General features: G+C 36.7%; 1 protein-coding gene across 1 annotated transcript; it reads right to left on the reverse strand.

The window, feature by feature from the left end:
* Positions 1-9,433: 9,433 nt before the first annotated feature.
* LOC106093432 (heat shock protein 23) lies at positions 9,434-10,394 on the reverse strand. The gene has a single exon (XM_013260487.2). The coding sequence runs from the start codon at positions 10,257-10,259 to the stop codon at positions 9,654-9,656; it is 606 nt and encodes a 201-aa protein (XP_013115941.1). The 5' UTR covers positions 10,260-10,394; the 3' UTR covers positions 9,434-9,653.
* Between the last annotated feature and the right edge of the window lie 4,306 nt (positions 10,395-14,700).

The raw sequence follows: 14,700 nt of genomic DNA on the forward strand, positions 1-14,700 counted from the left end.
TTCGTTTTTTTCTTGGAAATAAATCCATATCCTTAAATGAAAACCACTCGATTCGAAAGTAAGGCTGCACCAGTTTTTAGGTAAAGTTACTTAACCTCAACAACTGAAATGTCTTTTTCTGCTTTGATTAATGAACCAATTTTATTTTTTGGACGGTTGTATATAATTTTTCTTAAAGATATTAAAAACAGCAAAATATATTCTTGAGTCAAACTGAGAATAATTTTACACTTGCAATTCATTCTGCAATCGTATTTATATATTTATTTATTTATGTATTTATTTACATAAACATCTTGCTATATATGTTAAGGATGAGTCAATATTTTCCCCTTCAAGCTTTTATGATTTTAAAAATATATAACTTAACACTAGCAAGAGAAAATCTTTTTTTGTACATATTTTGCCTAGCTGGTCCAAATTCCTCATTTCAATTGAAGGTGAAAAACTTATTTAATTTAATTTTGATGTTTTTATTAATACCTACAAAATCCAACAAAAACATTAATTTATGAAATAAAATATATGTTAAATTGATTACATAATTTTTGGTTTAATATTTTTTGTTCGCGTTTTTCATTGTAGGTTTTTTTAAATCGGAAGTAATTTCTGTATTGGGTATAATTCGGATTAATGAATATTCCTATAAACCACTACTGTAATTTATACGACTTTTTTTATACAAGCATACATAAAATAAAAAATATGTAATGCCTTTTCATTTTTAATCACTACTTACGAAATTACTTAACATTTGTTCTACCCTAAAAGAAAATTGTTTGATTTCAAATCGACTTTTGTAGTATATGTTACTGTTGAAAGTTGAAACGTTAGGTTCAAGTGACAGTCTGCCATCAGTCTTACTTAGACGTTTTCGTCCATTGTGATACCACAGGAACAGGAGAAGGAAGATACCATCTTGTTGCTACCGTTGAGCCATCCAGATCGCTTTAAAAATCCCAACAACTTGCGTTTGTTCGCATGAAATGAGAACCTAAAGTGGAACTCCTTCTGATTGCAGATGTTCTATAGTATCTTCTTCTTCGACGTCCGTACAGCATCTGGAAAATTCATTACTTGCAACCTTTAGTCTGTCAGCATGTTTTCCGATCAGACAGTGACCTGTCATTACGGACACAATTACTGAGACGTCTGTTCTAGCCAGTGACAAAAATGTGGTAGTCCTCTTCATGTCTAGATTAGGCCACATAATTTTGGAATGCTCACAGCGCCCCAATTGTTACCATCTATCATTGGTTGTCCTTCAGGCCTGATCCTGAAGACTTAGCTTACATGTCGCCAGAGGATTACCCACAGATTCCACTTCTACTGGAACGTGTAAGGTTGTTCCTAGTTTTGCAAGCTCATCCGCTCTACAGTTACCTGGCCCGGCACCCAGAACATGTGAATATTGAACCGTACAGCCATCTCGTTGAGAGTCTGTGACAGTTGCGGGCGGTCTTCGGATTCAGAAATACGTTCTGCAGGGATTTAATGGCTGCCTGGCTGTCTGAGAAGCTATTTATGTCAGTTGTCGTTACGACATTATGTCTTAGCCATTCCATCACTTCTTTGACTACAAGGATCTCGGCTTGATACACACTGCAGTGGTCGGATAAACTTCTCAATATAATCAGATTCTGTTTTTCAGAGTACACCCCATCCCTGTCTAAGTATATATAACTTCTATTACCAGGGATACCGTAGTTCCAATCGGTTCTATCGGGAATAATAGGACAGACGACTGGTCAGCGGGGGCTTTTGACGAAAACACCTGGTTCGAGTCTTAAGGACAAGGCCGAACGTTTTCTATCTTCGAATGTCTATTATTTGCCCGGAGCAACGGGCTTCCCCGATAAACCAAAACGCTCTTTAAGAGGTTGGAATAATAGAAGACGCATCGCTCTCAGGTTTATTGAGAGGCTTGGTGCGAATGATCCTAAGGCTCTTACTAATAAGGAGAGAGACTCTCTAAATTAGGCTCGGTGATTCGCTGCACAGGCTACCCCAAAAACTACACGTCTAGATTCGGAAACTGCACTGCTGTCAGCCAAAAGGCTGCGGTCACCTGGAGGGCATCTCATGCCTAAAAGAACTAGGCCGAACAATGGTAAAATGGGTCCAAGAACCTTTGCCAATGTCGCTAGGGACAGTTTAGTGATGGCGGTTGTCGACAAGGAAGAAGAACAGGGCTGCTATCATCAGTATACTCCGATGTCCTTGAGGAATTTCCTGGGCCTCCTCCAGTTTGTGGCGATGCAGGCTGGTATCGGGGCCGATACAGACTAATTGCCTTCGGGGATCAACGCTCAATTGAAATGTATCGTTGTGCTCTAAAAAGGATTGGTGAGATCTGGCCAGATGCAGCACTAGATTTAGTCAAGCAGGAATATATTCCTTCACGACTAATTGCGGTACCAAAAAAGTTTGTATATAACCATTCTCCTAGTCATCTTGTAAGAGTTGATACAAGTCTTTTCTAATGGGATAAGCGGCAAACAACCAGCGCTGTATTCAAAATAATGCTGCAGGAAAATCTAAAAAATTTCTCACTGGAAACTGTTCTCTTTACCGACGGATCCTACTAAGGAGGTGCTGCAACAAACAGAGTAGTACAATCCACGTCGGAGCAAGACTACCATCTTATTAAACAGAGTCTATTACCACCGTTTGTTGGAATTTTTGTGCTGAATTATTTGCTATTTATGCTGCTATGGAACACATATCTTATAGCAAACAAAAAGCTGTGATATGCTCGATAGTCTTAGCGCGGTTAAGGCTATATCGCAAAAAAAAATTGAGTCCTATAATTCTTTTCTTATACTTTGGGTGCCATCACATATTAACATTACTGGAAATGAAGCTGCTTAGGACGCAGTCAAAATGCCCCTTGTTACAGGAACATCATGTCTTTCAAGTTTAATATCAAATCCATCAAATCCTTGTAGAATGTCCTTCCTCCAGACAGAACGAGCCAATGTCAATCATATCTAATTTTCGCAATATGGTCTAGAAATCCTGCGATTTTTATTTTTATATATTAGTAATTTATTTTTAAAATATAGTCTAATAAATAAATTCACAACATTTTTTCAGCCGATATTTGTACTTAAAATAGCAGATTTTGTTTGCTGATTTAGCTGACCAAAATGTTTGCTAATACATCAGCCCTATGTATGCTGAAACAGCAGTAATGTCTGGTTTTCCATTTTCGGCAGACAAAAACTGCTGTTTTAGTAAACATTTCTGTTTTGAATAACAAATTTAGTTGAGTGTATTACAGATAATGATCCGATTTGAACTATATATAGTTGAAATTCAACACAAAACTCGTTGTGTAAAATTTAAGCCAATCAGATAAGAATTGAGCCTTGTGGAGGGTCAAGATCCAAGATGGGCTTATATGACAGCTATAATAGGTTATGGACCGATTTGGACCATACTTGCATAAGAATTTCGGTCTCTAGAAGCTAAAGAATTCTAATAGGGAGATCGGCTGATATGACAGCTAGGTCAAAACATGAACCGATTTGGCCCATTTACAAACCCAACCGACCTTCAAGTGCCTAGCTTTACTCCTTCGAAGTAAGCGTGCATTCGACAGACAGACATGGTTACTTAAAATGTCGCAACAGTGGTAGAAAATCGGAGAAAACTAGTAAAAAATATGCCGCTTGAGAACGGGTAGATATATCTCTTTTAAATTTGAAATTGTTAGAGCTGAGGTGTTAACGTGTGCAAAACTTCAAGACCATAGATTGTCTGGGCGCCTTTTGGCAGGCCCCTAAATTTGGTCACCTCCGTTCGGGCTGCTAAAATATCTATACAAAATCCCGCTTGAGGTCTACAATCCACTGGATTCGGAGATATTCGACTTCAATGTTTTTTTGAAAATCAGACCATAAATGAAGATTTGGCAACCCGAACAATTTTTCGAAACACCGAGGTGACCAATTTTAAGGGCATGCGAAAAGGCGCTCGGACAAACACCGCATGGTACAAAAACAATACCGGATGGTATAGATTAAACATAAAATGATTAGTACCGTTATTACCAAACTGGTATTGGTTTTAGCACCAGTCTGTTACTGGTTTTAGTACCAATCCGTTACTTATTATTCCACCCCCTAATGAACCAAAAAAACCCATTGAAAATAATTCTTAACTAATTTTATTTTGATTATTTATGTTAAAAAAAAGTAATGTTACACCGTGACTTTCCTCAATTCTTTGTATTCAGCAATTGATTTCATATGCATTGATTCCCAGAGGGGGTTTTCATATAAATACATCATCACAGCATCGTTTTCCACACAATAGGCTACCACGTTTTTGATGTAGAACGTCCTAAGAATTGTACTATTTTAATTTTCACCGCGTTCGAGTATTTGAACAGGTGTTTACGCACTTAAATTGTTTTAAAATATTTAATTTATTTGTTTAAAAAATATTTTATAATGGCATCAATATTTTAAGTACAAAGCTCAACAACACGTCTGGCGCGATGACGAGAATACAATTGCGACGCCGTCAATTCTTAATAGCCTCCTTTGTCTGGTATTGAATTGATACCAAATGGTATTAACAATTTTTGCCAATGAGGCGAACAAAATAGTACCAGGCAGTATTGTAAGTAGTAAGTACTGTCATTTTTCTATCAGTGCAGTTTTTTTTTTAATTTTCTCCCACTGTGCGACGATCAAGAATATATATACTCTATGGGGTCTTAGAGAAATATATCGAGGTGTTACAAACGGAATGACGAAATTAGCATACCCCCATTCTGACCAGGCCCTGGGGTCCGTTAGTGTGTTTTTGTCTTGGTATCCATTAAGGTTTTATAGGGGCTCAATTGACCAAACTACTTGAAGGTACTCCTACCTCCAATAATATTTTGGTATATTCAGTCCCTCGTTAGCTGTCAACAGCAATTCGAACTAGACTCTTGTGTGATTGCAATTAAAATCACACTTATCCATACGAAACTATAAGATATATAATTTATGCTCAAAACCATGATTTTTATAACAATTGAAGGGATATTCTAATCATGCTGTTTTATGTGGTGGTTATCCCCTCTTAATATTGGCGACTATAAAAAACGTCCCTTTTCATTGAGTTTAAACTTGAATCGGAAAGCACTCATTGATGTGTGAGAAGATTGCCTCTGCTAGGTTCCTGGTGTTTTTAAAAATTAGGGTAATGAGAATTGCTTTTAAGGGGAGGGATGGCACCTCAGACATTTCGACTCAAATATGGCTATTATATTTGTGCTGCACTTCCGAATCCCTTTAATTTTAGCCCCATATTGCTATGACCGGTAAATATGAACCGTTTGGAGGGTGTTTTGGGGCTGGGGCGGCCACCGGCACTTTGCACTGACAACAGATATCAAATTCGTTCTTTATTCCCAACGGAAATGAAGTTCAGTTTAGCGGGTGCTTTAGGGCGTACCCCAAAACACTTGGCTACAAAATTGGATATCAAATAAGTTTTCTACTCCCAAATACATTTCATTTGAGTCCCATATAGCCATGATGGGCTAATATGCCCATTTGGGGGTGGGCGACCTATTTCCTATTTCTTGGACCTAATGTTTTATGCTGTTTTTGTAATCTACTGCTGAATACTTTTCATTTGAATTCCATATTGACATGAACTTCGAATATATCTATTTAGAGGAGTTTTGGGGTTGGGGGGCCCGCTGGGTACTTGGTACTGGGTACCATATTCGTTTTCAGGTCTCCAATACCTTTCATTCGATACCCTTATTGTGCCCATCGGGCTATTGCGGATATTGGTGGCGTTTTTGGAGTAAGGGGGAGGGTCCGCCTCCAACCGATATCTAAAAATTATATAGCCTATGTTTCCTTCCTATATATGTCTGTTTGGGGATGGGGCGGCCCGAAGGGTACTTAGACTGAAATTGTAATACCATATTCGTATTATACTCTCCAATACCTTTCATTTGATACTTATATTGTCCCGATCGATTCACTTTCGATTTGGGTTGTGTTTTTGGTATAAGGGGGAAGGTTCGTCCCCCTTTCGATATCGAAAAATTATATTGTCTATGTTTCCTTCCGGACCAACCTACACAATATGCGAAAATTTCAAGAAAATCTTTTCTGCCGTTATATAAGGCAGTCTGTACGGAACAAACAAACCGAGTCCCATATATCCGATGTTTTTGTGGAGATGGGGTGAACCCCTATACTTCGACATGAATTTGTATGTCAGATTCGTTATCTTCTCCCGCATACTTTTCATTTGATACCTATATTGTCTTTATCGGTCCACTTTTGATTTTGGGGTAACGGTGGAGGGTCCGCCCCCTTTCGTTATCAATAAATTATGAAGCCTATTCATACTTCCTGATAATATTCTAAATCTACTCCCGAATACCTTGCATTTGAGTCCCATAATGTCATGATCGTCAAATAAACCTATTTTAAGGGGTTTTGGGGCTGGGGCGGCCTCCAGGTACTTGGGCCCAACTTTTATTATGAAATTCGTACTTTACTCTTGAATACCTTTCATTTGAATCCCATGAATACCTTTCATATGGATCCCGATCGGTCCACTTTTATTTTTTGGTAGTACTTTTGGTTATTTGGTAACCGTTATCAAAAAATTATATAGCCTATGTTTCTTTCCAGACCAATCTACACAATCTGTGAAAAATTCCAAGGAAATCGGTTCAGCCGTTTTTGAGTCTTTATGGAACAAGCAAAAAAAACCGTCAAACAAACATAAATTGAATTTTATATATAAGATAGCTGAGCCCGGCCCGCTCTGCTGCGCCCGATTATGCTGTGTTGGAGAGAAGTACTCTAAATTTTAAAATTTCGGCGTAAATGTAGTCGAAAATGTATTCCAATATTTCTATGGATTTTTCTACACTCAAGTACCTCTTATTTAAACCCCACATTGCAATGGTAAGTAAAAGTCCTTCTTGGGGTGTGGTGGACCCCCAGAGACTTGGTTCCAAAAGTGAAAGTCAATTTCGTGCCCTATTCCCAAAGACCTTTCATTGAAGATCCATATTGTCATGGTCGGTAAATTTGTCAGATTTGAGGGGTTTTATGGGGGTGGGGTGACCCACCAAACACTTAGTTCCACAATTGGATATCAGATTTGTTTTCTACTCTCAAATATCTTTAATTTAAGTCTCATGTTGTAGTAATTGGTCTATAAATCCGTTTGCCAGATTTTGATACCAATTTTTTATTTTTAGGTCGCTGTTAGTGTGCAAACAAAATTTAGCTTAAATCGCCCTACCCATCTCCGAGATCTGGCGTTTTTGAAAATTAGGGTACTTCAAAAAATGAAGTACCATATTTTCACCACGGGTCCATAATGACCATCTGTGAAAATTTCAAGAAAATCGGTTCAGCCGTTTTTGAGCTTATATGGAACACACAAACAAAGAAATCGAGGAACGAACAAAAATTCATTTATATATAATGTAAATGAACCCAGCCCGCATCGCTGTGCCTTCATTTTCACCGGGCGAAAAATATGCTTCTTATTCTTACTCTAAAATTTTGATATTTTAACTAATAAGATTTTTCTGCAAAATTTATTTTTCTATAGGAAGTTATTGTATTTATGTCTATTTTTTTTTCTATGCCAAAGATTGGCAATTAAACTACCTTAAACACTGTCTTGGATGGAAAAGTTAAACAATAAATTTTTACCACTCCGCTCTCTCTCTCTGTTCATGTTAGCTTCTCCAAAGTAGCGCCATTTACTGACTGTTTTCAATTGGATCAACTAAATCCAATTGGATCAAGTAAATCCAATTGAAGACAAGCAGATGGCGCTAATTTAAATGTTAGTGCTACTCTCTTAGAGCGGATCATCACGTGGTGGTTGTCTATGAATAGTCATTTATAGACAACCACCACATAATATGACTACCTATTAAATAGTTATCATTTAGTATTTTTGTTTAATCAAATCAAATTGCCATATTAGCTAATTTACCAGTCTATATATTTGGTGCAGTGACGATAGTTCTATTTAACCATGTAAAACTTTTGAACAAAGAAGTATTTCCCAGCAACACGTCGTTTGGTTTTGTCTATCGATTAGCTAAAAATGGTTGCAACCTTAACGTTAAGGTTTGCAACTCCTGTTATCACGCTGAACGTCACAATTTCGGAGCTATGGCGGCCTGCATTTATTTGTGTCTCCACGCATTAATTAAATCACACAGTGTCCCGTTAGGTCATTATAATTGATCGACAATTTTGGGGTGAGGTGGTCCGCTAGATATTCGCAGTTCACAACCTTATACCTTTAATTTAACCCCATATTGTCATGATTGGTGTATACAGCCGTTTCGTGGAGGGCGTCTATATGAGGGTTGTGCGCCACACTGCTACTTGAGCACAAATTTGAATGACGCAAATTAATAGGCCAAATAATCTATTGGAGGCGATTTTAGGAGGTAAAGCAGCACCTAGATTCATGGACACAAAGTTTAATGTCATATTCGTAATCTGCTTCCAAATGCCTTTCATTTGAGTCTTATAAAGCTGTGATCGAGTAAAATTCGTATTTGGAGGGATTTTTTTGGGTGGGGCGACCCGCAAATACTTAGACATCATTTTTTATGTCATATTCGTAATCAACTCCCGAATACATTTCATTTGAGTCCCATATTTATATGTACGTCCAATATTTTGGGGTTGAAGTGACCTCTGGATTCCTTGGATGCAACTTTTAATACTATATTCGTATTCTACTCTCCAATACCTTTCATTTGATACCCATATTGTTCCTATCGATCCACTTTTAATTTTAAGTGGTGTTTTTGGGGTAACAGGGGAGGGTCCGCGCCCTTCCAATATCAACAAACTAAAAAGCGTCTTCCTCCTTCCTGACAATTTTCGTAATCTACTCCTTAAACCTTTCATTCGAGTCCCATATTGTCATTATTGTCCAATAAACCTATTTTAGAGGGTTTTGGGGTTGGGGCGGCCCCCCAGTTACTTGGATCTAATTTTTAATATGAAATTCGTAGTCTACTCCTGAATACCTTTCACTTGAATCCCATATTGTCCTGATCGGTTCACTTTTATTTTGGGGTCGTATTTTTAGGGTAAGGGGGAGGGTCCGCCCCCCCTACCGATATCAATAAATTATATAGCCTATTGCTCCTTCCGGATCATTCCCCACAATCGGTTCACCCGTTTTTGAGTCTATACGGAACAAACAAATTTACAAACCCACAAATAAACAAATAAACATACAAACAAACACAAATTCATTTACATATATTGTGTTGCCTAAGTTTTATTAAAAATGCATTTACTTTCTTTTAAAAAATCCGCAATTACTTTTTAGGCAACCCAATATTATCGTATAGGGAATAAAATGTGAGGCTACAAGTCAAATTATGTTATGTGATAATTTATGATTATAATTAATGCTTCTTTTATTTATATCTATATATTTCTTTTGTAATATACATACATAGTATATTCTAACTGTAAATAAAGGACAACTTATTCCTATTTGAATAAAAAAATATACAAGTGTAAGGTATTGCCAAAAACAATATATGTATGTACTATTGAATTGTAAACAAATTCATGTAAAATTTGGTGTTAGACACAATGTTAGATGTATGGGGATCAATACGTTTACTTTTCCTCTTCAGTTCCATTCGAATCGGCTTTATTTTCTTTTGTATTGTGTTTCACATTTAGATGGGCTGGCCCGGTTTGCTGGATATGTATAACCCGTTCATTTGGATTTTCCTCAATTTGTGGCTTAGGCACGCTAACGGTAAGAACGCCATCAGAAGAAAGGGTCGATGCTACCTTCTCCGCGTCGTATCCCTTGGGAAGAATGTATCGTCGTACGAAATGACGCTGGATAAAACCATGTTGGTCTTCTCGCTCCTCATGTTTTCCTTCAATGATAATGGAGTTGTTGATAACTTTTACATTTAATTCGCTGGGCTTAAATTGGGCCACATCCATACACACTTGGAAGCCATCTTTACCTACAGTAGACATCGGACCCTCAATGCGTTCACCGCGTCGGGCTGCATGGCGATCACTAAGGCGACTGAGCAAACTTAAAGGTAATGAACCAAAGCCAACATTATTAGCAATGGGCTCATGATGGGCCTGACCGTGTATAATGCATGGTGAAAGTCCCAAGCCAAAATCGTTTCCACAGTACGAGGGAATTTCGTGCTCTAATTCATCAATAAGACTCAACAAAATTGACAGACCAGACATGTTTTTCAAGTTCGGAAGTTAGAAGTAGAGTGGTGTAAGTAGTGGTTAAATTTTGTTCTAAGTTTATTAAGATCTCAATGTTTTGAAGCGCTCAATGAAATTACCGCCGTTGCCATTGCTGCACAGCCTTTTATTGGTTACCAGTAGCCATGGAATTTTCCAAAGCATTCAAGAACATTATCAGAAGTATTTTATTAGCACAAATTGCGCATGCGAGAAAAAATTTTCTCTTTCTAAACGTAAAGCTTTGCCACACTGGATATAGGATAAATAATCCATTGTATCTCTTTCGCTTTTAAAGAGAGTCCTTGATTTCATTTCATATTTCCTTTTTATTTTTCTTGTTGGGGTGCAGTAAGCATCTTACCATGCAATTGATTGGCACTTTCCATTTTGGACCCAGGGCTGTCAAATTCGATCGAAAATCGGAGAAAGTACCATCATGGGTACTTACATTTCACTTATTAATGACATTTTATATGACATTGCTGAGAGATTTTATTTTCTTTCTGTATTCTGTATACATTTACGATGACGACATACATATACACTGGGTAAAGTACATTTAAATACACTGCGGTTCACCAGAATAGAATCAATGAAATATTAGCTAGAGGAAGCATCGTATCTACACTCAAAAAACGTGAACCCCAAATAAATGAAAATTAAACTAAATGTGAGTAAAATTGACCATGATTTCGCGCTTAAGATTTTTTTTGTCCCGTTTGGTATACACAATTTCTTATTTTAGGTATATGGGAGTGTAATAAAATCAAGTGGAAATTTTCTATAAATTGGGATATTTGAACTCAATTTCAGCATATATTGAACATAATTTAAAGGAAAATTCGTATGCGTTTTAATACCAATTTCATTCACATTTTTTTTCAAATTGTCGTGATAAACTGCATTTTTATTGTATGTATATGTATAATTTGTATCTTATACATAAAAATCAATTTGTGTGTGTTTGTTTGTATGTATGTGTGTTCCTTATAGACTCAGAAACGGCTGAACCGATTTTCTTGGACTTCTTCGGGTGGACCCTCCCCCTTAACCTAATTTTCATGAACGCCAGATCTCGGAGATGGGTGGTGCGATTTAAGCGAAATTTTGTGTGCTCTCATATAGTACCCTAAAAATAATAATTTCGTATCGAAATTTCGGATGGGTACCTAGGGTGGCTGCCCCACCCTAAAACCTACCAAACATATATTTAGACCAATCACGACAATATGGGACTCAAATGAAAGATATTTAGGATAAGAAAATGATATCCAATTGTCGGACCAAGTGTTAGGGGGACCACCCCAAGCCCCAAAACACCCCTAAATGGGACATATTTACCGACCATGGCAATATGGGACTCAAATGAAAGGTATTTGCGAGTAGAATACAAATCTGATATCTAAATGTGGGACCACGTTTCTGGGGGTCCACCCCTTTCCCAAATATGGGAAATATATGGGAAATGGGAATACGGGACTTAAATAAAAGGTATTTGAATGTAGAATACGAATCTGATATCCAAATATGGGACCAAGTGTTTGGGGGGCTGCCTCTCACCAAAAACATCCCCCAAAGGGGACAAATTTACGACCATAGCAATATGGGGCTCAAATGAAAGGTTTTTGGGAGTAACGCACGAAACTAGGAAACGTCCCACCATCATAACTACCCCCAAATAGGGGCTCAAATAAAAGTATTTGGGAGTAGAACACGAATTTGATATCCAAATGCAGGACCATGCATTTAGGTAATTAAAAAATTTTCGACCATGCCAATATGTGGCACAAATGAAAGGTATTTGAGATTAGAAAACAAATTTGGTAACCAATTTCGGGGCCATGTGTTTGGGGGACGCCTCATCCTGTAAACTCCTCCTTAGCCAATGGCAATATGGGGTTTAAATAAATGGTATTTGAGAGAAGAGCACGATGCTGATATTTTTCAGGGCCAAGAATCTGGGGGACTACCTCTCTCCCGAAAACACCACTAAATCAGACATCATGAGAAAATTGGGCTGAATGAGACTTAAATTCGTAGACCAATAAAGATCATGTGGGATTCAGTAAAAGGCACTTATATTGTTAAACTGTTAGTCAAGTTTGCATGGCATTTCACTAAAAGATCTTTAATTGTCGAAAATAAATATTCCAAGGAAACTTTTGTCCTATATAAAGTAAAAGAAAGCGCAGCGAAGCGGGCCCGGGTCAGCTAGTTAGATATATTGGGTTGCCAAAAAAGTAATTGCGGATTTTTTAAAAGAAAGTAAATGCATTTTTAATAAAACTTAGAATGAACTTTAATCAAATGTACTTTTTTTACACTTTTTTTCTAAAGCTAAAAGTAACAGCTGATAACTGACAGAAGAAAGAATGCAATTACAGAGTCACAAGCTGTGAAAAAATTTGTCAACGCCGACTATATGCAAAATCCGCAATTACTTTTTGGGCAACCCAATATTTGTCTAAGACTCCATAAAGCATATGTATATTCTTGATCGTCATGACATTTTAAGTCGATCTAGCCATGTCCGTCCGTCCGTCTGTCTGTCGAAAGCACGCTTACTTTCGAAGGAGTAAAGCTAGCCGCTTGAAATTTTGCACATATACTTCTTATTAGTGTAGGTAGGTTAGGATTGTAAATGGGCCATATCGGTCCATGTTTTGATATAGCTGCCATACAATCTTGGGTCTTGACTCCTTGAGCTTCTAAAGGGCGCAATTTTTATACGGATAAGCTGAAATTTTTTGCAATTTTGCAAATATCGTTTTAGTATGTCATCCAATAACTGAGCTAATTTTGGTTGAAATCGGTCCATAACCTGGTATAGCTGTCATATAAGCTGATCTGGGGTCTTGACTTCGGGAGCCTCTATAGGGCGCAATTCCCATCCGATTTAGTTGAAATTTTGCATGACGTGTTTCGTTACGATTTCCAACAACTGTGCTAAGTATGGTTGAAATCGGTCCATAAGCTGATAGAGCTGCCCTATAAACTGATCTGGTCACTTGACTTATTGAGTCAGTGGAGGGCGCAATTCTTATCCGATTTCGTAATGACATCCAAAAACTGCGGCAAATATAATTCAAATCGGTCCATAACCTGATATAGCTGTCATATAAACCGATCTAGGATCTTGACATCTTTAGCCTCTAGAGGGAGCAATAATTGTCTGATTTGGCTGAAATTGTATAACGGCTTCTCCCATGACCTTCAACATACGTGTCAAATATGGTCTGAATCGGTTACAGCCTGATACACCTCCCCTATAAACCAATGTCCCTATTTTACTTCTTGAGCTTCTAAAGGGCGCAAATTCCTATTCGATTTGGCTGAAATTTCACACAATGACTTCTTCTATGGTCTCTAACATTCAATTCAATTATGGTCCGAATCGGACCATAACTTGATATAGCTCCAATAGAATAGCAATTTTTTCTTTTATCCTTTGTTTGCCTAAAAATAGACCCAGGGAAAAGAACTCGACAAATGCGATCCATGGTGGAGGGTATATAAGATTCGACCCGGCCGAACTTAGCAGGGCGGCCTTAAAATTATTTGTCTTAAGGACAACATTGTTAAGAAATTCTTAGTAAAAACAAAGATTTAATGAAATTTTTTCGAAACATGTTTTAATGAAATTTTTCTAAAGACAAATTTTATTGTTATTTATTGTCTAAGGACAAAACTTTATTCTTTATTTCTTTATATTTTTTTAAAGAATATATTTAAATTACATTTTTTTCAAAGACAAAATTTTTATAAAAAAAAGATTTTAACGAATTTTTTTTAAGGACTAAATTTCATTGAAAAACTCTCTAAAGACAACCCAACCTCGAGATTATTGTTTAAAGCCAAAATTTTAATAAAATATTGCATTTTGCTACACTACAATTTGCAAATCATATTTAACGTATTTTAAGAATATTATGCCTATCTGTCCCAAACACCATTTTCCTAAATTTTTTTCTATTGCAAATTTCAATAAATATTTTTTAAAAACAAAATGTTAACCCATTTGCCGATTTTGATGAAATTTTATATATTCATAATTTAGAGAATTTATATTGCCGTAGCAATTTTTATTTTTTTCGACAAGGCTATTTTCCCTCAAAACATGACGGAAAAAATTTTTGTAATTGGTTTCAGCCGTCCATTTTACGCTAATCCAAACTTCACTATTTCTAAAGCTGCTCGGTTCTTGGATATTTTTCGTCGTTAATGGGTTAATGCAATTTTCTTAAAGACCAAATCGCAATGTATTTTTTAAAGACTAAATCGCAATGTAATTTGATTGTTTTAAACGAAAAGTTATTAAGAGTTTCTTTGATCTAACAAAATCTTTATAGAATTTTTTTGCCAACAAATTTTTTTTGTTCCGAAAGGCAAACATTTAACAAACATTTTTCTAAGACATAATTCTTTATGAATTTTC

Source organism: Stomoxys calcitrans, chromosome 1 (assembly GCF_963082655.1).
Source record: "Stomoxys calcitrans chromosome 1, idStoCalc2.1, whole genome shotgun sequence".
Classification (NCBI taxonomy): domain Eukaryota; kingdom Metazoa; phylum Arthropoda; class Insecta; order Diptera; family Muscidae; genus Stomoxys; species Stomoxys calcitrans.

What these genes read in the sequence shown, in the direction of transcription:
- LOC106093432 (XM_013260487.2), bottom strand. Translation starts at nt 10,259, where the DNA reads ATGTCTGGTCTGTCAATTTTGTTGAGTCTTATTGATGAATTAGAGCAC.